Raw genomic sequence first — 21,770 nt, forward strand, 5'->3', positions numbered from 1 at the left:
GACCAGGGAATGGCACAGCGAGGAACATCAGGACACCACAGCCAGTCCTCTGCCCCGTACAGGCGCAAGGCAGAGCACGCAGCAGCACAAAGCCAAGCGTCTGCAAAATCCGTTCCCATCCAGTCAACTGCATCTTCCAACTTAGTAACTGCACACTTGGGAGAACACGAACGGGCAGATGTCCTTTAAGGATGATAGCCAGGCTCCCCTTCAGGAACATAGCTGCTCAAGGTCTCGCACGGCAAACAGAAGAAATTGCAGAGACTGATAAAAGATAGAGCAGAGCTCCCTGCTCTCACGTGGCTTCTGAGAGAAGCCATGTCCCTCCCTGCGCCCACTGCAGAGCACCATGCTTGCAGCAAGCGTCCAACAGAGACCAAATGATGGGAAAGCAGGGACATGCCTTTCCAAACTTCAATTTCTCCTTCCTGCAAATTCCTGTTTTTAACAGCCCATATAGACAAGGTCAAGAAAAAAAAAAAAATATCTGAGAATTTGTTCTAGTATATGGCTGCGTCTGGCGCTTGAAGAACATATTTTATATCAGTTCATGAATGGTAATACTGTTGCCTACCAGTAAGGGGGAAAATGCTGTCAATAAAATCCTCATTATAACAGTTTAAAACATTGACAGAAATACCTTCATTCGCTGTATATGACAAGAAAAGGATCCACAGGGCATGCAGTGCACCACGCGGGAGTCTTGCCATTGTTGACACTAGCCAGGCTCAGCAGGACAAGGTGCGCTGAAATCCTGCCAAGAGAGAACATCGTTACCAACTTAACATCAGTTATGGCACGGGTGCAGTCCTTCTCATGGCTCCACTAGACAGCAGGATAGGGATCCCCTGCATTGCCTGATCCCCCTCATGGAACAACGTTAGCTCATGGAACAACGAGAAGAATAGAAGAATAAGGATAGCACAAATGAGCTAGAAGCCTCTTTGACAAGGTTCTAATTACAGAGGACACTAGGCTGACACTGGCAGTGGACCTACTCTTCTCATATACCGAAAAAGCAAAGCCGCTAGTGTGAGGGATCTGAAAGAGTAAGCATGAACCAAGGTCACTGATAAACAACACCAGCAGAGCCCCAGAGTTCCACTTGGATAACAAAGAACTTAAGAATGCAGAGTCTGATCACTGACTAAAATGTTTCCCTCTTAGCAGCAACCTAGAAAATGTCATCCTCTTGAAAAATCCTTCAGCAAAGACCTCCGAGCCTTGCTCCCACAGAATGCAGAGTCACTAAAACAGTAAATAATTAGAAGGAAGGTGTAAAATGCATACCTAACCATGTTATAACCAGCACAACTTTGGAGAAGGAAAATTATGCAGCTTTTACATACTAGAATTCTTTAAGAACCAGAATTCTTTGAAGCTTCTTAAGTAAACAGAAAACAGATGAAATAAATTAAATTAAGACTTTCAAAACAAAGGATTTCCCCCAGATTCTTTTGTTGATGCAATGCATCATGTTCTGGATGAGATCTGGCTGGCACCTTTCCCATCGCTAGAAATATACATGACGCATTTAACATTTCAGTAAATTTGTAGGGAAAGTCATGCTACTCAACGTGGAATAACCTTGACTTTGCATTCAGTATAAAGAGGAATAAAACTTGCCAGAGCACACTGGTAACACACAGCCTTTTTGTCCCTTCGTCTCCTGCTCTTGGTATATTTTCTCGTCCCCGAGTCGGGATGCAGCGCTCTCACTACCTGCATGCTAGAGCTGCTCTGCTGGCATCAGCAGAGCTCCCAGCTCACTCTCCAAATTCAGAGCCTCACAACTCCCTGTGGGACTGAGCAAAGTTCTTCTCAGAAGAACTCCTTCAGCAGGAGTGTGGTGTTGGGCTTGCTGCAGAAGTTTGTTGGATTTGGAAGCAGAAGAGACCGTGGAAGCACATTTGCGCATAGTGAGCCAACACCCTCTGCTCCAATTGCAGCAACACAACCACCGACACTTCCAATGGATTTGTGTTTCACCAGCACATGGGACAGAAGGAACTGCCGAGGGCTCAGCAACTCTACTGTGGTGTCAAGTTGTTAAGCGACAAGCTTAGGAAAACCGTAACGACCTTCTGGAAATACTCCTGTGGGCACTGCGTACGTGTGCGGATGTGTGACCCCACAGGCACGCAACCGCAGCCATAGCCCTCCAGATAACTCCTCTGCACACCTGGGAAGCTGCTCGAGCACAGCTGCTGAGTATTTGCTGGCAAATATTCAAAGAGAACAAACCCGAGGTAGGCAACAGCCAGACTCTCTCTCTCAGCTGAGTAAGGGAGAGAAAAATCAATTCTTTTTTTTTATAAAGACCACTCCTTAAAACAAGCTGCTGAAGATTCAACATGGAAAACTTCAGTCTGAGAGGTTAAGGGATAAGAACATTGTTAGTGAAAACAGAGGATTGTAATGGAAACTCTTTAGTGACCTTCTCTGAGGCAGTTACTGTGCATCCAGTAATGAGGGAAACACTTGAAAGACAGATTTCTCACAAATGCTCAAGAAAACCCAAGATTTGAGCTTTTCATATTTTGAGAACAGACAAAACGTGAGTGAGCGTAGCAATGGATGTTTCTGAAAACACGACAAATGATTTTGCTGTTGCTCAGTAAAAAAAAGAGCAAACTGCTCCAGCATAAAAAAAATAATTCTCCTTTTCTTCCTTTTTCTTGGAATTCTCAAGAGAGGAAGTGCTTGCTTTCCCATCCATTGTTAAGTAATACTGTCGTATGACTGCAGTTCCAAGAAACTTGTAAAGCTTTGGCAGAGGATCCTGTATCACATATAAATCAGCAGATGGCAAAGAAAAAACAGCTCCCTTATAGGAGAAGGGCCACACATGTTGACGAAAACAGAGATAACCCGGAGCTGTAATGCAACTGCAAGTTTTTTTCCTTAATTAAAAGAGAGGACTATAAATCCAATGCAAAGGGAGAGAATTTTACAACAGCAATAGCTTTCCTGTCTGTTAGCTATTAAGTTTTCTTTATATCATATAGTGTAATACCAATCTTGAAAAAGTACACAACATGTACAGAGAACACTAAAAAAAAAAAAACCCACAACAAACCTAGTAATCCAAAAATATTTGATGAAATTAAGACATAAAATTGTAAAAATGGTAATGCTCAGAGTAACTCCTGCCCACAGCAGAGGCGGCAGTGACTGCTCCAGGAGGCTGCTTACTTCACCCCTCCTGCGGTTGCACAGGTGAAGGACCATGCCCTAACTTAAAACCAGCTCTTAAAAATCAAAGCCCATCTTGTCTTATTCTTTCCGTTTTAAAGCACGGGCCGTAACTGCAAACTAAAATGAGATAAGCAGAATAGAGGAAAACAAAGCAGAAGTTCATAAACTGATTTTGTATCAAAAGGAAACAAGTTAAGGAGTGATTTCCATCATTTGTTATTGCTGCTTTTTGTGGATGAGTCTCCCAAGAGCCTGTCTAAGATGGCAGAGATACAGTGGCTACACCCCCTCTCCAGCTCACAGCTGGCTGCGTGGCTGCCAGAGGCAACTGCATGACACACGGATGAAGAAACGCATGGGTGGCTCAGCCCGACACGGGTTTCGCAAGAATCTGGAGGCCAAGGATGGAGCCCTCTGCGCCGCGGTAAGGAGGAGACTGGGAGATATGTAGAAATTCCAATAATTAAGGATGGCAACTCTGGTCAATGAGGGGCCAGATGATAAAATTCAGCTGTTCCCACTCTATATTACCTACACCGAGCAGCAAACCATTCCCATCAGCTGCTCCATGAACACTCCATCCTGTCCAGGCTGCCTCTTTGTGCAGAGCCCACTGCAGCAGGAAGCACTGGGAAAGCAGAAAGTCAAATCCATGGCCAGGTCCTTCAGTTACGGGTTCTTTAGCGAGGGTGATTTGGCCCATTTTTTATCTTAAAGGGCAAAACCACATATCCCCGATTATCACCCATCACTGTGTGACCACAGCAGAACGTATTTAACTGCAGAAGGGGAGATTTTAAAGGAGCGAGACAGTCTTTTTAAAGTGAGTAATTTTAATAACACTTTAATGTCATCCTTATTCCATAAATCCCTTCGTGCCATTTGGGATACCCACTGTGAATGCCATTTTACGCAATAACACGCGAGGAGGAGGAAGAGAGGGGAGAGCGCGGAGGAGGAGAGGGGAGAGCGCGGAGGAGGAGAGGGGAGAGCGCGGAGGAGGAGAGGGGAGAGCGCGGAGGAGGAGAGGGGAGAGCGAGGAGGAGGAGAGGGGAGAGCGAGGAGGAGGAGAGGGGAGAGCGAGGAGGAGGAGAGGGGAGAGCGAGGAGAAGGAGAGGGGAGAGCGAGGAGAAGGAGAGGGGAGAGCGAGGAGAAGGAGAGGGGAGAGCGAGGAGAAGGAGAGGGGAGAGCGAGGAGAAGGAGAGGGGAGAGCGAGGAGAAGGAGAGGGGAGAGCGAGGAGGAGGGCGGCAGTGTCGCTGCTCGGGACCCGCAGGAACCGCAGCCTCTGGCCGGGCAGGGGCGCTGGGGAAGCGACGCCAAACGCGGCGGAACCGAGACCCAAAGGCGTGGAGCCCCGCTCCGGCCCCAGGAGAAACCGCGGTGCGGGACCAGCGGTGCGGGAACTGCGGGAACCGCAACAAACGGGGCGCGAGGATACAAAGCCCCGGGGACGGGAAAAGGGCGCCGGGGACGGGACCCTCGGCCAGCCCGGGGCCACCCCCGAGGCACCCCGACCCCCCAGGGTCCCCCGGCAAACCTCGGGAGCCCCCGGGACCCCCCCAAACTCCCTCCCTCACCGCCAGGCACCGCAACGACCCGCGGAGCCCCCCCCCCCGTCGAGCACGGGACCATTCACAGGTAGGCACGGGAGCCCGGACGGTGCTCGGGGCAGCTCGCGCCGGAACGGGGGGAGAGCAGCCTGCGCGGGGAGCTCACCTGGCCCAGCGCCGCAGCCGGGGTGCGGGACGGGGCGCGGCGGCCGTGGCCCCGCCGCAACTACGCGCTCGGCGCCGCGCACGCCGCAGCCGAGTGCTGGGACCGCCCCCGCGCACCGCCCCCTGCCTATGGCCCCGCCCCGCCTATGGCCACGCCCCTGCCTATGGCCCCGCCCCTGTCTATGGCACCGCCCCCTGCCTATGTCTCCGCATAGTCCTTTATGATCGCCCGCCCATCCCCGCCCTCCGCCCCGCCCTTTCATCACGTGTCGTCCCCACCCTCCCTCACGCGCAGCTTGGCCCCGCCCTCAGGGCCGCGCGCCGAGTCGATCGATGCCAGGCGGCCGTGCCGATCCCCGAGCGGCCGAGCGCAGCGGAAGGTGAGGCGGCGGGGCCGAGGGGAGCGGGGCCGGGGCCGCCCCTGCGCTCCAGGCCAAGTCTCAGGCGAGAGCCCAGGGTTGGTGGGAGCGGCCGAGGGGTGCGGGGCTGTGGGGCTGTTTAGCCTGGAGGAGGCTGAGGGGAGACCCCATCGCTCTCCGCAGCTCCTGGTGAGGAGGCTGAAGGGAGGTGGGTGCTGAGCTCTGATCCCAAATGACCGGTGGTGAGATGAGAGGGAATGGCCTCAAGTTGCACCGGGGGAGTTTTAGATTGGACGTCGGAAAAAAATTATTCGTCAAAAGTGTTACCAACACCTGTCAGAGGCTGCCCAGGAAGGTGGTGAAGTCCCTGTCCTTGGAGGGATTCAAAAGACGGGCAGATGAAGTGCTCAGGGACGTGATTTAGTAGTAGGCAGGTACAGTTGGACTTGATGATCTCAAAGTTTTTTTTTCAATCTAGTGATTTTATTCTATGATTAAGGTTGGAAAAGCCCTCTCGGCTCATTCAGCCCAACCCTCCCTTGCCTGCTAAACCCTGTCCCCAAGTGCCGCATCCACACGGTTTCTGAGCCCCTCCAGGAACGAGGACCTCACTGCTGCCCTGGGTAGGAGTTTGGATCTTGAATGTGCTCGGACTGTGCGTTTGCAATCCGTGTGTCCACGTGCATTAAGTCCTGCTCGCTCCCCTTGCAGCACAGAGAGCCCGGCAGGAAATCACAATGGCAGCTCCAATGACTGATGCTCACCGGCGGTTCCTGCAAGTCCTGATGTCCCATGGGATCATGGAAGGGTCTGAGGTCAGGACCTTACACAGGCGCTGCTGTGAGATCCATAAAGGTGTGTCTCTTCAGGGAATAATTGGGGCGATGAGGCCTGCAGGAAAGCTGGGGAGGGACTTTTTGCACGGGCACATAGTGATAGGATGAGGAGAAGTGGGTTTATATTGGAAGAAATTAGAAAGAAATTCTTCACAATGAGGCCGGGGAGGCTCTAGCACAAGTTGTTCAGAGAAGTCAGGGCTGCTCCATCCCTGGAGGTGCTCAAGGCCAGGCTGGATGGGGCTTTGAGCAACCAGATCAAGGGGGAGGTGTCCCTGCCCATGGCAGGGCGTGGAACTGGATGGGCTTTGAGGTTCCTTCCAACCCAAACCATTCTGTGATTCTATGGAAGAACTATCTTTTTATTCCTGCTGCAGCTTACAAATAATTAGATTTCTGAAAAGCATGCACATCTGAAAAAAAGTTAAAATACTCTACTGATGTGTTGTCTCTCTCTTTCCTAAAAGATAAAATAACACAGCAATGAGGAAACTGAGTTCTAATGAGGTCAGACTCATACAGAGCACTTTGCATTTTAGCAAAGATGTTTTTTAGAGGTCATACATTTAAAAAAGAATCATTTTTTACACCAATAGTGCTGAAATTTCTGGAATGTTTTCCTTCATAATCATCTGGAAAGGTTTTCTTTGAATATAATATGAAGTGTGCTGTTATCAATCTCGAGTACATCTGTCACATCTGACCAGTTTCGTGCTCGGCTGCTTGGCTCTGGTGTATGGCATCCCAAAGTACATTTTATGGTGCATGTAACGCAGTTTGGGTATGTGCTGTCAGCTCTGTTTGAGCTTCGTGTTCAAACTCTAGCAGTACAGAAATGTGTAATTAGCTTGATAAGGGTTTTTTGCAGAGATCTGTTGTTTCATCTTCACTAATTTTGAAAATGTTGGGGGGACAAACTGAGATAAAGCTGCAATGAGTAATATGTTGAGCAGTAATTAATAAGTAGGTGTTAGATGTGTCAGTTACTGGTTCCCAGAAAACAGTGAAAGAATAAATTCCTCTAGTTTCATTTTTTCTTTATTTATGAACAAAATTGAAAAGGGCCATGTGAGAACAAAGATTACCGTTTAAAAGGAAACACCCTGATGCTGTTCACATTAACCATGGGAAACTGTTCCTGTGAGAAAGCAGATAACTCCAGCAAAGGTTGCTTAAATTGGGCATTCTGAGATCCAACATGCACTGAATATGCGGCTCAAGTTATTTTTCACTTCTCCAGTATTTGCGACTTTTATTTTTAAAGCCTTGGGAGCTGTTATGTGAGGATTGCGTCGGTTCGGGTGCCTGTGTGACCCCCTGCAGCGGCACCAGAGGTTGCAGGGCTTGGTGCAGTTCCGTTGCTGGTGGCTGACCGGGGTGACTGTGTCAGCGTCACCGCTGCTGACGGCTCTTGCCCTCTGTTCAGAGAGAAGAGGCTGCGGTCACTGATGCGCGTGGTGTGATGTGAGCTCCACCAGTGGAGTCACTGCTGGGCGAGGGCACTGTGGATGTGTTTTTCTTAGGAGTCAAACAGACTCCATGGGGTGGCAAACTCTCCTGAGCCAAAAGAGTGTATTTCAGTGCCTGCCCCAATTTCTGACTGAAAATATGGAAGTGTGGAAAAACAACATTGCTTTTTAAAAGGTTAATCCTGTATTTGTGAGAAACAAGGCATTTGTCATAAATGTATCATAAATGCTGGTGATGGCCTAAGCCATGGGCCTGGCTGTAGTGAGTTCAGTGTGTGTTAAGAACAAATAACTTTAAGAAAAAAACCCTTAGGGCTAGATTGTGTTTTCCAGTGTGTGGGATCAATGAGCTGTGGTGCAGGACGAGCTGGCAGATTTGTCATTCAGTAGGAAGGTTTGTTTAATAGGACTTAGAACAAAAATGGCTCCACTGCAACTGCTGCCTACTCTGCACAGGGGCAGCTGGTGTGTGATGGAAAAGTTTGTGAAACAACACAGATGCCGCATGAGAGTTTCACTGTTAGGATTTTGTAAATGCTTTTTTACCTAGGAAACATTTTGTCATGTTGGAAGGCAAAGGGTGTTGGACGTGACTCACTGCACGGAACACTTCCCCGTTTGCTTTATAAACCCAAGTTCCGGTATCACAATTACAAGATCATGGTAATGGCATTTTTATGAGGAAGCTCAGCCTGACGGGACTACTTCTAGGTGAAGTTCTGGTGCTGATGCCATGTGGTTTGGGTAGGAGCTGGTGAGGGCAGACGCTGCTGCTGTGCAAGCAAAAGCCATGGCGTGTACTCCTATAGAATGGCTCCGAAGTCCATCTTAGATAGGGCTGTGCTAGAGCTTCTCTTATGATTTGTTTGTAGAACACGACACAAGATTCACCTGTGTTTCTACAAAGCCAGAATTTTAAGTTTTCTGGTAGGTAATTCAGCCATTGAAATCCCATTCTTCTGTGAGACAGAACACAGCAACAAGGAATCCCTTGTGTAAATGAAAGAAAGCAAGTGTATTTTAGCATATTTTTTCCCCGTTTTTTATTTTCAGTTCAGTGTAGTTCTCATCTGTAATTAACGGATTAATGCGGTGGGTACCATACAGCAAGACAGACTGGACAGAGCCAGCAGCACACGAATGCGATGCATCTGCTGAACATAACAGACCTGTTTGAATTCCACCCCACTGATCTTTAGCCCTTTTACCTGGGAAGAAAATGTTTCAACAGAAAAAAAACATTGAAAGATCTGCCTGGTGTGGCTTTTTGGGGTTTTCCTGTATGTGCTTTTGCTTTTCAGTCTACTATGCGCATGATAAGCTGGAGGATTTCATCAGTACCATCAACAGCCACCTGCAGCCTTTGTTTATGCAGATCCGGAAAGGAATGTCAGAAAGCAATGGGAAAACGCATTACGCTTTAGTAAGTAAGTGGTGTGCTGCCATCGTGTGGCTTGGCTTGTCCCGGCCCGCTCCTGGTGCCGGGATGGCCCAGGGAGCCCTCCCTGTCTCCCACTGGAAATCACCCTTTCAGTAACACGCCAGGAAAAGGCCTGCACAGCTCCTGCTTGTAAAGGGGCAAAACCCCTGCACTGTACATGTGCCTGACGAACATGAGGCTGCCCCAAGTGCCGTCCTCAGGCGTTAGATTGAGTTGCCCAGGGTCCTTTTCCTACAGAATATATAGCAGAGCTGCTGCTCAGAGGGGACAGAGAGACTCTGGCACTGAAGGCTGCCTGTGCTGGCACGCGTTGTCCATTCAGCAGCGCCTGGTGTGGCTCACGCAGGGCTGCTGGCTGTTCTGCTGGCAGTGGCTGCAGAAGCCACTTGTTGAACAGGGCAGTGGGAGGATAAACTGCCAGCAGTTTACAGTTTATGCTGTAGAAATGCAAAAGCTCTTTCATTTCAGCTTAAGTATTATTTTTTTTTGTAGGTGAATTTGGCAGAAACTGAAATCACTAAAATGGCATCTGACTACACAGAAAACGAACTGGAATTGTTCAGAAAAACAGTAAGTATGTCAGTTATTTGTTAGTAAATCACATTCATTGTGAAGGCACCACCTTAAAATGAACGGCAGTCGAACTGGATGGAGAAGTGGCTGAGGAACCAGTTGTCACCTCACCTAGGTTTATCCCAAACCAGATCGGGGGGTGGGGATGGGAGCTCATGTGAGTCATGATTCCCTGTTGAAAGTCGGTTATCGGTGAACTGAAATCAGCCATGGGGGAGTGCTCCTTGGAGCTGGTGAGTTTCAATAAATAAACGCCTTTCTTCAGGATTTCTAGTTGTCACTGTGGAGTTTCTCCCTGTGGCTGCAGTAGCCCAATAATGCACAGCAGCCGTCACTGCTGTAACATCATGTTGGATTTGCAGATTTGAGTAGAAACGTGTGTCTGGTTTTCTGGTTGGCCAGGTTAATAAACTAGTCAGAACACTGCTTTTTAAACAAGACAGCATACACCTGAGAGTTTTTAAAGTTCCAAAAACGACTGTTGGGCTGAGATTCCAGGGCATTTGATGTCTAATTTCTTAACACCAGCCACTGAAGTGAGCTGTGACCATAGCTACGTATCTTGCCTGTGTTACCGAGTTGTTCTCAGCCACTTGAACTTTGAGGACTCAATTTCTCACAATTTCTCAGCCACTAGACTTTTTTTTTTTTCTCCCCAAACTCATTAAAATATTTTTCTGTAGAAACTGGAACAAAAGGCATGCTGATTCTTCCATGACAGCTGCCAACTGTGTATCTACATGGGTAGTGCACAGATTTCCCTGCACTCCCCGATACGGTGAGGCCCTGTGCAGCTGCATCAGTGCTGCAGAAGTGGCATCGCTGGGGCGTTATTGCTGCTGGCATGAAAAGTCGAAGTACCGGGTAGGTTCAGCAGTCTGAGTGCCTCCAGAGGGGACAAATTTACTGCAGTGGTGAGAGGGTTTTCCTCCAAAGAACCTTGACAAGGAGCAGACAAAAAGAAATGGATCTGTCATCCCCATGTGTGCTCATGGCCCCTGAATGCAGTTCTGTTTATGCAGCACTGCACCATTCTGCACAGAGGGAAAGTTTTCTTGCCAAAGATGCAAACTGTCAAGGTGACAATGGTTGTTCCAGCATTTGCCCATCGTTCTGCAGTTCTGGTTCACAGCGCAGTGTCTCGTGTGTGGGAGCTAGCAAAGCTGTGTGGTGCTGTGTAGTCTGTCTGTCTCGTTGCTTGGGATTTTAATAGTTGAAACTTTCTTTCTGTAGATGGACCTAATCATTTTATCAGAGAATGGCTTTGCCTCCTCTACAGATATTTTAAACTTAGCCGACCAACTTAAGACAAAGAAAATGAAGAAAAAGGAAGCGGAACAAGTGCTGAAAGTTTTTGTGGAGGACAAGTGGCTCTCTGAGGTAGCTGCTCTATCTTCTCTAGTGTCTGTATTTTAATAGATCCAGCTGTTATTTTCTTATTGAGGTGGTGGCTGAAACTGGTGCTGTTCCTTAATGAATGGCGGCAAAAATGGGTTTGTGGGGCTGGGTACACCTGCTTCAGGGAGTTTTGCAGCAGAGGCCGTGCATTCACGAGGAAACAGCCGTTGGGTGGGTCTGTATGGGACAGTGCAGTTCCAGTTCCTGGAACCTGAGCAGGGTGGGAATGTGGACAGACGGGTCTTGTGACAGACAAAGACCTCCTTTGTATGCAACAGCAGGGCATATTTGGAACAAGAGCTGGGGAAGGCTCTTGAGGGTGGTTGGTGCTGTTAGTTACATTTAGAATAGCCTGGAAAGCACTGGGGCCAGACATGTTGAAACCGCCTGTACCAGAAATGCCCAAGTCACTGTCCTTGTCTTTAATCGCCTTTACTTCAGAAGGGATAAACTGAGATCAGCTCACCATGCGAGCACTGCAGTCACTTGCCAAGACAAGTGAGACCTCAGTCCCTTTTCTCCTGGATTCTGTGCATCGTAGATCTCCAGGCTGCTCCTACACATTTACTTAAGTTAGAGGGATTTAGCAGAGATTCTCAAAGACGCCTTAAGCAGTAAAAGATGAGATTTGGCTGAAAGCCAGTAGAATTTCTGCTGATGGGTCTTCCATTCTACAAATGGAGGGTCCCAAAACTTCACCTCTTTTAAAGGGAGCGTGTTGTCTTGTCTGTAGCTTCTGCAGAGCTCTGTTAAAGGTGTGAGATCTTTATCCTGATCCTCTAAACAAATTAATTCTGCTACTTCAGAAGTATTTTGCAAAAGTATAATCCAAAAGTATTTGCATTACAGCAGTGCCAGCACATTAGTCTCCTCATGGCAGAAAAGTTGTCAAATGCTTGCTAACAGGTGCTTAGAAAAGTTAGAAGGTAAAAAGAGTTAATAGAAATTCCTTGCGTCTCCACTTGTTTCTTCAGAGAAACGGAGAATACACTCTGCACACTCGCTGTATCATTGAGATGGAACAATACATTCTCAGCAACTACCACGATGTGGCAAGGAAGTGTAACATCTGTCACAGCCTCGCCATCCAGGTAATGTTTTATCCCCTCAGTGGGCACCCCCCATGTCCAGATGTGCTCAGAGCTGAACTTGTCCTTTGAGGCTCTCCTTTGAGTATTAGGCAGGCACTGGAAAATTCTGGCCTTGTAACCTAGTAATTGTGCCTGTGTACATAAAGAAAACCCCCTCTTTTTCCCGTGTATTTTATCTTCTGTCTTTGGAAAAAACACTTTTCTTGGAGCAGTGTCTCCAAGCATAAACTTGGAGGAGGTGAACTCACCCACTGAGGAGCGTTATTGTGCTGCCTTGCTTTCCAAAGCCAGCAGGCTAGAGATGGACCCCTATCCTGAAAAAAGGTGTCACAGCTCAGTGTTAGCACTCTTATCTCTGCACCCGAGAAACAACAGTCTTCATGTGACACACAATCATCTTTAGTCCTGTGATTTTGGTTCAGGAATTGCTTGTCTTGAACTTCAGAGGGAGCATGTATGCTTATCTATAGCAGGGTAACGCAATGTGTTTTGATAGCTGCTGTTACCAGTTTACTCTTGCCCAAGTGGTTACAGCCTGAACTCTGTTCCAAACCTGCTGCATTCCTTAGCTCCTTCACCCTACATCTTCTCATCTTCCCAACTTACATGAGTCCACATTACATTTTCCATCCCAATTGGTCTCCTTTATTGCACCCAAATAGATCAGTGATGTCTTTCAAGCTAAATTTTGTCCATACAGGGGAATGGCATTTCCTAGTTTCCAGGTCAATACATCCTTTTATCATTTACCAACTGTGAGCCACTCTTTGGAGGGAAGCACTGTGCATCTCCTGCCCTTTGCAACAACTGTGTTAAACTGAAGAACAGGTTAGAAAGCTTTTCTTATCAGCACTTCTGATTTCAGAGCCAAGTATGTGAATCCTGTGGAATTGTAATGCACTTACCCTGTGTCAGAAAGTACTTCAGAGCGCAGACAGAACCACGCTGTCCACAGTGTAATGACTTCTGGTCTTGGGAAATTCCAGGTACGAAGCAACCCATTCTAAATGGGGGCACTGCTGCCAGAGAGTGGGCTGTGATGTTCCATGATAAGGCCTGCAATATTTGTAACTGTGGCTGAGTGTCGGTTACTTCTGACTTCAGCTGTGTTTCAGGCAGTAAATGATTCCTGGGCACCAGAGCCCTGAGAGAACATGGATTTTGCCCTGTGGTCACTAGCAGACCCTGCCCACTTTGTTTCTAACAGTGCAGTGTGTTTGGGGGGCAGGGGACAGACACAACACAAGGCACCAAAGCTTCTGGAAATACTGAGCTTCCAAGAGCAATCTCTTTGGAATTGCTCTGTTTAGCCAGGGAAATGGGACATTCTGAACAGGAACACATGTATTTACAAAGCATTTTAGAAATCTGGAGGTTACACAATATCATCCTTTTTCGTGTCATTCTTTAACCTTCCTTTTATTCTCTTCACAGCAATGAGTCAGACAGACTCTCAGTCACCGTCAAAAACAGGGAGAGCAGAGAAGAGCAGCGTCCTCAGCACCAGACGCCAGTAAGTGGAGTAAAAGCTGCATTCAGTGAACCCTCTCTTCCCCACTCTGGCAGAACAGTCACTGTATTATATTCCTTACTAACAATGCATTGCTCAGTTTACTTATTTTTACCTGATGTTTTAAGAATCTTAAAATAAAACAATCATTGACCTTCCTTTTTCAGTTACGCCTGAACAGCTTTCTTTGAGGCTGTTTTGTGTGTGTAGTTCTCCATATTCTCGGGCTGGGACTCTGTGGATGTTTGGAACTGAGATGAAAATGTTTCTAGTCACTCCTGCAAGCTGGTCTATGCAGGTGAACTATTAAAAGAAGCCTTTCTCGGCAGCGGTGTTCCCTGTCTGTACGGCTGCAGCGGCACAGGGCCTCAAGTAGGTGAGGAAATCATTGCAGCACTTGTGGCCTCCTCAGAATGAAGGGTCTGAATATCTTATCTGGGGCTGGAGTTTGAACATTTTCCTTTGGCCACTATGTCCCTTCTTTAGGCAGAAAAGCATTCATCTGACATCAGGCCAGGTCACGACCAGCTCTGCTCAACAAGAGGGAATATTCCCACAGCCAGGATCACTGGGAAGGGGTGGGACAAGGCTTTTGGGGCAATGCCAGCCTATGTCTGCAAAGCACTGAAAAGAATTATCCTCTGAAGGTTCTTTTATTAGATTTTAGGATTAGCTCTTCACTCTCTAGCATTATGTAAAGGAAAGAGCATCCTGAAGAGGGATGGGGGAAAAAGAGAAGGATGAGGTTTTGCCAGGTACCCAACTGAACGGCAGCACATAGTCCCCTGGCAGAAGTGCGTGACTGCAGCAGGCATTGCCAGCAATTCAGCTGATGGTTCAAAGTATGATTAAGCTTCAGTTATTTGACTGCAATTATGGAATAACTACAATTAATTATGTTCCTTGGCCTTAACACTACTGACTTTTTCCATATAAGAGACTAGCATCTTGCTTTCTGTTAGCTTTCTCCCAATGTATTGATCCTTTGTGTGGCACCATCCCTCACTATTTACGTAGAGGGAAACACTAACCTGATGTTCCAAATACACATGGAAGCAGAGTCCTGGCTGCGCCCGAATACAGAGCTGCCTCAGATGCAGATGTGCATACGAGACGATGACCTATTGAATGCTTTGTATGCAAAGCTCACATTAGAAACATCCACAAAAGCAAAGTGGCCATGGCATCTTTCCATTTGCCCATCTGGATTCTTTCCTGCTGCTGAAGCGAGAGCATTGTGGTTTGGGGTGTCTTTAATCCAGGTGGCTTTAATCCAGCACTGTGCACACAAGCACATTCTTAAATTTAAGATGCATTTTCTTCTGGGCAGGTGCTGGCTGCCACTTTTTCTGGTTTTAATTCCTGTCACTGCTAACCGCCTGTGCGTGCTCCAGCACTACGACCACCAGAAACTGACAGAGAAGCTGGTATCAAGTGATCGAACATAATGCCAGTATTTAACTGGAATAAACAGAACCTGTCCAGGCATCAGAACACAGGACTGAAACGCAGCTTTTGGGAAATTGGGAAACTTAACCAAGTCAGGATCTTCCACATCAACCTACAAAAAAACCAAATCAATCATCAGTGCGATACCTTCACATAAATTTGAAGAAGTAACATTACTGATATTAAAACTTCAGGCAACTCTTTACCTGACTGGTGTTGTGAAGCATTTGGCTTTCATGTGGGTAGACATTTTCCGAATCTTGTGGTGAGCACAGACGGAGGTACTTTCTTCCAAATACCTGTGTGCATTACAATAGTTGTGCATCTGTCATTAACCTGCATATTACTGGAAACTGTGTGCCAGAGCTGGCCTTTAACAGTAAAATATTACACTGAACATTGTTACCTTTCTTAGTAATAGACAGATCTATAACAAAAAGTTAAACCAAATTGGACTGTTGGAATTCAAGTTCCTGTTCCCTTGGAGTGGGTAAGAATTTGAAATACTGGGAAATGCGCTTAAGCACATTTAAGTTCAAAGTTTATACCATGTTATCTGGGCTATACGTAGCTAGAAAGGAACTGGAACTATTGAGAGCAGAAGGTGGAGTCCAGTGCAGTTCATGTCAGCAGGCAGAGGCACCTGCACAGAACCTGCTACGCTTCCATGTGCTCCTTCAGCTCTTACTTCTGCCACTGTTAAACCAGTTGTTTCACGGGGAGCTAAACTGAAAGGCTAGAAGGCACATGGCAAGCTGGGTTGACTGACCTGAACACTACAGAACTGCAAGGCATCAGTGCCGAGAGTGAAGGGGTGGAATAAATGAATTGCAGCAGATTCCTGCACTGACAGCAATGGAATGACCACAGCAGGCATGGGGGGAACATTCATGCTGCTTGTTCCAGCATGAATTTCTCCAGGGGCCAGGCGTGCCACACGTGTTTGGAATTGTCCCATTACAGGGTAAGTTGTCACTGACCACCGTGCCCTGGACTGGCGTTGTGTTACCACAGCATTCCTCACCAAACTGCTGTTCCTCTATCTTAACATCCCTTCCCACGTAAGAACAGGATTCATTGAAACCTTACCAACACCTGAGCTGTTACGCCAGATCTTTAGTCTGTTGCTTCAAGGACAGCATACAAACACATCCTAAAGTCTGCACAATATCCATGTATTCCTGCCCTGTTCCACTCTTCGTGAGAGCATCGATCTGAGTAACTACAGCTGTCCATGTGTTTTTAGTACACAAGAGTAATTAAAACAACACATGCATATTCCCTGTCCTTCAGCTGTTCACAAGCTGTCTGCTGCTCCATCTCTGACCCTAAGCATTTCTCCTAGCGACAGCATTAAAGGCATGTACAGAGTAAGCAGAGTACACACCTGGGCTAAGAAATTCTGCTGGGGATCCTGATGAAGAGGGGAGATGGTGCCTTCTGGACCGAACCAAGCGTTAATGGTGATGTTGTCTTCATCTTCTTCCCCCAGGCAGCAGTAATCAGGGATATTGATATCTTCTTTTAATTCTGGGATCTACTTCCATAAGGAAACAAGGATTAAAAAGAGTATGTACTGACTTGCCTAAGGAATGCAATTTATAGAACAGAGGAACAAGGCTTAACACAAAGGGAAAAAAAAGACCTGCTTGCACAGCAAAGGCAGAAGTATATGAAGCCTGGGAATCTGCAGGAAGTATCCTCACACTTCCTGGGCTAGCAAATTCTGTTGGAACGAGGGGTGGGAGAAAGAAAGGGGTTTGCTGTTCTTCAGAAACCCTTTGCTTTGGCAGAAACCAGAAAAATGCACAAGAATAAGCAGGGTTGCTCTTCATGGAAAAGGAGCAGCTGATCTTTTATACACTAAGCCTGCTTCTCCATGAGATTCCTTTCTACGACTCCCACCAACTTCACCTCTGGTTAACTGGAAGGACATTTCAGAACACGGTGAACTTGTCACCATTGAAGACTGTTTCCCATCCAAATCTCTTCTCTGGCTTACATGTATCTGTGGGGAAGTGCTGCTTTCCAGGTAACACCCCTGTAAGCATATGCTACATTGTACCGAAATGGTGCTATGATCAAATGTCTGCTTCCCTGAAAGACTTTGTTTCCATGCCTTTCAGCCAAATGGAACAAAACCTTCCCTCTGTTCCTCCAAACCGTTGGAACAGAATCTTTAGAAATCCCAGGTTCTCCGTGTGCCCTCCATCCAGCAGCACTGACATCCTCAGAGCTGACCTGTGCTACAAAGGGAATGCTTGACTGTGGAAAGGTAAAAACATTCACTAGTTTTACCTGATCAAAAAGCTGGTGCTGGGCAAGGTATCCTACGCCATTCTGAAATTACAACACAGAGAAATGCACAGTGACATATAGGGCAAGACTTCTCAGTCAGTTAATTTACATACAGGTGAGTAGAATTTACTACTAGGCAACATCCATCTCCTGTGTCCTACTGCAGAGGACTAGAATGGTTTCAGCCGCTCACTAGTGTAAGGTGTCTTCTGACCCTTTGCTATTGGTGCGGTAACCATTTGTAGCTTCAGATCTTGAAAACATGTCCAACTCTGTAATTCAAGGCTGTGCTTATAGCACCCCCCATCCTTGACATCACCTCTGAGCATGTTTGCTCTAAGAAGAAATTTGGTACTAACAACAGGCTGCTGGAGAAGACACAGAAGGGGAGTAACAGACCTCACCAATGATGTACCGGTCGATGAAGTCCCCAACAGTCATGAGCTGCTGAGACCAGTCCTCATCGGTATATCGGGAACCCAGCTCCACGGGGACTGTGCGGCACCCTGCAACTTCACAGATATAGTCCACGCTGAAACAGAGAAAGTTTTGTTACCCTCTCATACCGCTGTGCTTCCCGACTCTGAAGGTAAGGCAATCCATCAAAATCAATCCATGAGTTTCCTCCCTCTGAAACCAATTGACCAGAAACAAAGGGCAGCAAAAGAGGATGAAAACAGCAAGGACACTAGCAGTCAAGGTTGTGTGTGTGTTAAACCACCATTATCTGTCTCGTTTTAAAACCTCATTTACCTCAGTCAACTCTTGTTTCCTCATGAACAAAGGAGATTCAAGCTGTTGCTCTCTCTTGACTAGGGCTTGATAATCTTGCCACTGCCTGTTGCCACCTTTGCTAAATAAAATGTTTCTTTTTATCACTAATGCAATATCAGCCCTGCCAGCACAGCATTCTATGTGCAGGTGCCAACAGCATCCATCTTGGCTACAGTCAGGAATTACTCTGGTGGGTGGCAAACACCTCTCCATGGACAACAGTATTAAGTAAATGACATTACTCTTTTTAAGCGTCTGAACTTGAGCAGTGGAACAACCTCCCTCAAACAAGAATGAAACCCCTATGAAATATCAAGTGTGTTCAGTTAATGTCAATTTTACCCTTGGATTGGGAACGAAAGCAGTTGCGCAAACTAAGCATGAGTGTTTTTTCCCCTTTTCTAAGGGATCATGAGCTTCCTCTCACAAATAATCAATTCTCAGTTATTGGAAATGTTGGCTTCACTGTGCATGTTAGACAAACAGCACATTGTTGTTCCTCGCTCCTGAATGGTGGTGTCTGAAACTCAACACTCAAACAGGGCACAGAACAAGCATGAGTACTTGGGACTTGTGAATGAAAAAGCCAATCACACTTACTACAAATCTTTGCAATTCATTTTCCATCACACAAATTATTAACAAGTTCTGGGATGTAAAAGTCATTGGCTGCTGTGCACAGTCAGCAACGCTGGCTCCCCGCTAACTTCCAGTGGAGCCCAGTGCAGCGCCAGCAGCTCACCCGAGTGCTCCCAGCATGGCAGGCAAGGCTAAGGGCTGTCTTCCTGTGCCCGCCACGGAGCACTCATCGTCCCCTCTGTGCTTCCCTCACTTATGGAGCAACTTCTCCAGAGCAAAGACCACATCACCGCTGGAAGGTACTGTCCCTCACGACAGCACCCATCTCTGTGAAGGGCTCTGCTGCCCTACTGAGCATCAAGACAGGAAACGATCCTCACCCCCGCTAGGACAAGGAAGACACTCCAGCGAGGACACTCCAGCTTCTCACCTCCACTTCTTCATACACGGCCAGTGGTCCATAATCCCCTCCAACACCACAGGCCGCTGCGGGATTAGGTAGTTGTCTCTGAAATTCTCTAGTGAAGGGCAGTGGAGGTGGGGCACCTCGTCTGCCGGCAGCACCACAGGGACTGGAATGGGGTCACGATGCACCCTCTGGAACAGAGATGTCCACACCTTCAGCTGGCAAAGGCAGCTGCACGCCGGGCAGGCGCTCCTGGGGGCCGGGGAGGGAACAGGAATGCTAGAGAACAGGGTCCAGGGATAAAGTGGGGAATGGGAAAGGAGAGGGAGCCTGAGGCAGGCTGAGGGGAACAGGAAGCCAACAGGGGAGCGCGGAGCGGGGACAGGATCGGAGAAGGAACCACGGGAGCAGGGAAATGAGGGCAAGGGGGTGAACCCGAGGGGGAGGGGGGACAGGGAATCAAGCAGGGGAACCCGGGGAAGGCAGTGTGAACACAAGGGAAAAGGGGAGCCGGCCGTGGGGGACACTAGGGGAAGGAGGGAACCCGAGGGAACACACGCGAGGGGAGGGCAGATCCCAGGGAGGAGGGGGACACGAGGTGAAAGGGGAGCCCAGGAAGGATGGACATAAAGGAAAGGGGGAGCTCGGGAGAGGGGACACATGAAACGAGTAGGGAAACAAACGAGGGAAAAAACAAGGGAAGAAGGGGCAGGAGGGGAAGGGGGACACAGGAGAGGAGACACGAGGGGTGGCACGCAAGGGAAGGGGCCCGAAGGGACACATGAGGGGGACATAAGAGGGGAAGAGGGGACCCAGGGACACATGAGGGGGATATAGGAGGGGTGGGAGGGACGCGGAGACACACGAGGGGGACAGAGGAGGGTAAGGGGGACGTGGGGACACACGAGGGGGACATAGGAGGGGGGCCCCGGGGTCACACGATGGTCACACAGGAGGGTCAGGCGAGGCGGTGCGTACCCGCCCGGGCCGCCGCGGGCAGTGCCGGTGCCGCAGGACGCCCGCCAGCCGCCGCAGGGCGCCGCCCAGCACGTCGCGGCCCAGGAGCAGCCCCAGGTCGCAGAGGCGCAGCGCAGGGGCGGCGGGGCGGCCCGCGGCCAGCTCGCCGAGAGCGGAGAAGAGGCAGCCGTAGGCGAAGGCCCGCCGCCAGCCCTCGCCCACCTCGCGCCACGGCGCCGAGTGCAGCCGCTCCCACGCGGCGTCCCGCAGCACCGCGCCCGCCCGCCGCAGCGCCCGCGCGCCGCTGGGCCGCTCCGCGCCGGACAACAGCGCCCAGCAGCGCCGCAGTAGCGGCGGCACCCAGTCCTCCACCGCGCCGTACAGCGGCAGCTCCGCCTCCGACTCGGGTAGCAGCGCCCGCGCCGCGACCCACAGCGGCGGCCCCGGCGACGCCGCCATGGCACCCGCGCGAGGTACCGCCGCCGCCGCTCGCTGAGACCACGCCCACCACCCCAGGGTTCCCGCCCATCGCCCAACCGCCTCGCGAGGCCACGCCCCGCTGTGGCAACGCCCACCTTCCCGCCCACTGCCGACAGGGCGGTGTTCGCTGAGGCCACGCCCACTTCCGCACCGCCCACATGACCGACACCGTGCTAAGACCACTCCCCCTTCAATCGTCCCGCCCCTCACCCGGGTGCGGCACCGCCCCTCGCCTCGCCCTTCACCGCCCATTCCCTACCGCCCCGCCCACTGTCATAACCCCGCCCTCCCTCTCGCTTCTGGCCTCGCTCCTCGTCCCCTTTACCTCCCACCTTCCCCCCCTCATGGCGGAGGCCCCGTCCATGCGGTCGAGTGCCGGGCAGATGGGGCGCTCCGGAGGGTCAGAGGCGGAGGGGACGGTGGGAGTCAGTGGCTTCAAAGGTGTGAGAATTAATTGATAAGTTTTGCTGCAGCTGGTTTGTATGTTTAATTGTCTCGTCGTATAAATCTTGTCTTGTAAGATGTGGCTGGTTTAGGCCAAGAGACAACTTGTCTTGGGGCTGTGAGAATTTATTAATACGCTTTGTTGTCTTGTAAGGTGCAGCTGTTGTAGGAGATAAACTGAAGGGAGTCTCCAGGCATGGTTGGATAATCCAAAAAAAATAATGAGCGTTCTTTGAAGATTTATATGGTTCTTTGTCTGAAACTAGACCATATACCCACTGCTTTTGTAAGATGTCATGCCTTTTCTTAGAAGGGCATCCGATTCAGTGCTGAATTGTAAAATAAAAATAATATTGTCTTTGCTTTGAAGACTTTGTCCTTTCCGATATTTTATCAGTGAATGAGTGTTTCTCACAAACGACTTTTCCAACCAAGCAATTCCATGACCCTGTGAAATCTTACATTTAGAGAAAAAGTTAAACCCATCACCTTTTGCACTGAGGGAACACGTGTTCTTCTGTGTCCCAAGCTCAGTCCCTCTTGTTTTTGGAAAAAAGAGCCAATTTGAGCCTCCCTGGTGACTGCTTTGCCCGGTCCCCAGCTGCCCCCTTTGAGCCGCTGCTCCCATCACACTGCGGCTCATCCTGCTGGCCGGTCTGTTCCCTGCCTTCTTGCTGCCTTTCCCTTGGCGCCTTCAGTTCACCCTTGACTATGATTTTAACACATTAATTCAGAATTTTCTCCTTGGTTGCCAAATGTTAACGTATGCTACTCTAGCAGGAAGTATTTAAT

At 48.9% G+C, this 21,770-nt stretch overlaps 2 protein-coding genes across 5 annotated transcripts; one reads left to right on the plus strand and one right to left on the minus strand.

The window, feature by feature from the left end:
- The first annotated feature begins 5,176 nt into the window (after positions 1-5,176).
- On the plus strand, positions 5,177-13,653 carry NSMCE1 (NSE1 homolog, SMC5-SMC6 complex component). 3 transcript variants are annotated; one of them, XM_054080779.1, is made up of 8 exons: positions 5,177-5,294; positions 5,985-6,128; positions 8,880-9,001; positions 9,512-9,589; positions 10,826-10,972; positions 11,965-12,081; positions 12,947-13,067; positions 13,516-13,653. In XM_054080779.1, the coding sequence occupies exons 2-8, from the start codon at positions 6,011-6,013 to the stop codon at positions 13,596-13,598; spliced, it is 786 nt and encodes a 261-aa protein (XP_053936754.1). In that variant the 5' UTR covers positions 5,177-5,294; positions 5,985-6,010; the 3' UTR covers positions 13,599-13,653. The 3 variants fall into 3 exon arrangements, with proteins under 3 accessions (XP_053936754.1, XP_053936755.1, XP_053936753.1); XM_054080780.1 differs by lacking the exon at positions 5,177-5,294 and adding an exon at positions 5,297-5,358; XM_054080778.1 differs by lacking the exon at positions 5,177-5,294 and adding an exon at positions 5,398-5,462.
- A 1,333-nt stretch (positions 13,654-14,986) lies between these two features.
- On the minus strand, positions 14,987-20,564 carry KDM8 (lysine demethylase 8). Of its 2 annotated transcripts, none has more exons than XM_054080777.1 (7): positions 20,277-20,564; positions 19,122-19,288; positions 17,738-17,870; positions 17,339-17,380; positions 16,428-16,577; positions 15,247-15,339; positions 14,987-15,152 (listed from the first exon to the last, which is right to left on the minus strand). In XM_054080777.1, exons 1-7 carry the CDS (start codon positions 20,511-20,513, stop codon positions 14,988-14,990), a joined length of 987 nt encoding a protein of 328 aa, XP_053936752.1. In that variant the 5' UTR covers positions 20,514-20,564; the 3' UTR covers position 14,987. The 2 variants fall into 2 exon arrangements, with proteins under 2 accessions (XP_053936752.1, XP_053936751.1); XM_054080776.1 differs by having other exon boundaries at positions 20,076-20,564.
- Between the last annotated feature and the right edge of the window lie 1,206 nt (positions 20,565-21,770).

Source organism: Cuculus canorus, chromosome 15, assembly GCF_017976375.1.
Source record: "Cuculus canorus isolate bCucCan1 chromosome 15, bCucCan1.pri, whole genome shotgun sequence".
Classification (NCBI taxonomy): Eukaryota; Metazoa; Chordata; class Aves; order Cuculiformes; family Cuculidae; genus Cuculus; species Cuculus canorus.

Bases quoted from the DNA above. Each gene is read 5' to 3' on its own strand.
- KDM8 (XM_054080776.1), bottom strand. From the start codon at position 20,513: ATGGCGGCGTCGCCGGGGCCGCCGCTGTGGGTCGCGGCGCGGGCGCTG. The intron at 17,871-19,121 runs GTGAGAAGCTGG...TCTCTGTTTCAG, and splicing joins CCGTGTATGAAGAAGTGGAG to CGTGGACTATATCTGTGAAG. The intron at 15,340-16,427 runs GTGTGTACTCTG...TAATGCACACAG, and splicing joins AGCAGAATTTCTTAGCCCAG to GTATTTGGAAGAAAGTACCT.
- NSMCE1 (XM_054080779.1), top strand. From the start codon at position 6,011: ATGGCAGCTCCAATGACTGATGCTCACCGGCGGTTCCTGCAAGTCCTG. The intron at 10,973-11,964 runs GTAGCTGCTCTA...TTGTTTCTTCAG, and splicing joins AGGACAAGTGGCTCTCTGAG to AGAAACGGAGAATACACTCT. The intron at 13,068-13,515 runs GTACGAAGCAAC...TTCTCTTCACAG, and splicing joins CTGGTCTTGGGAAATTCCAG to CAATGAGTCAGACAGACTCT.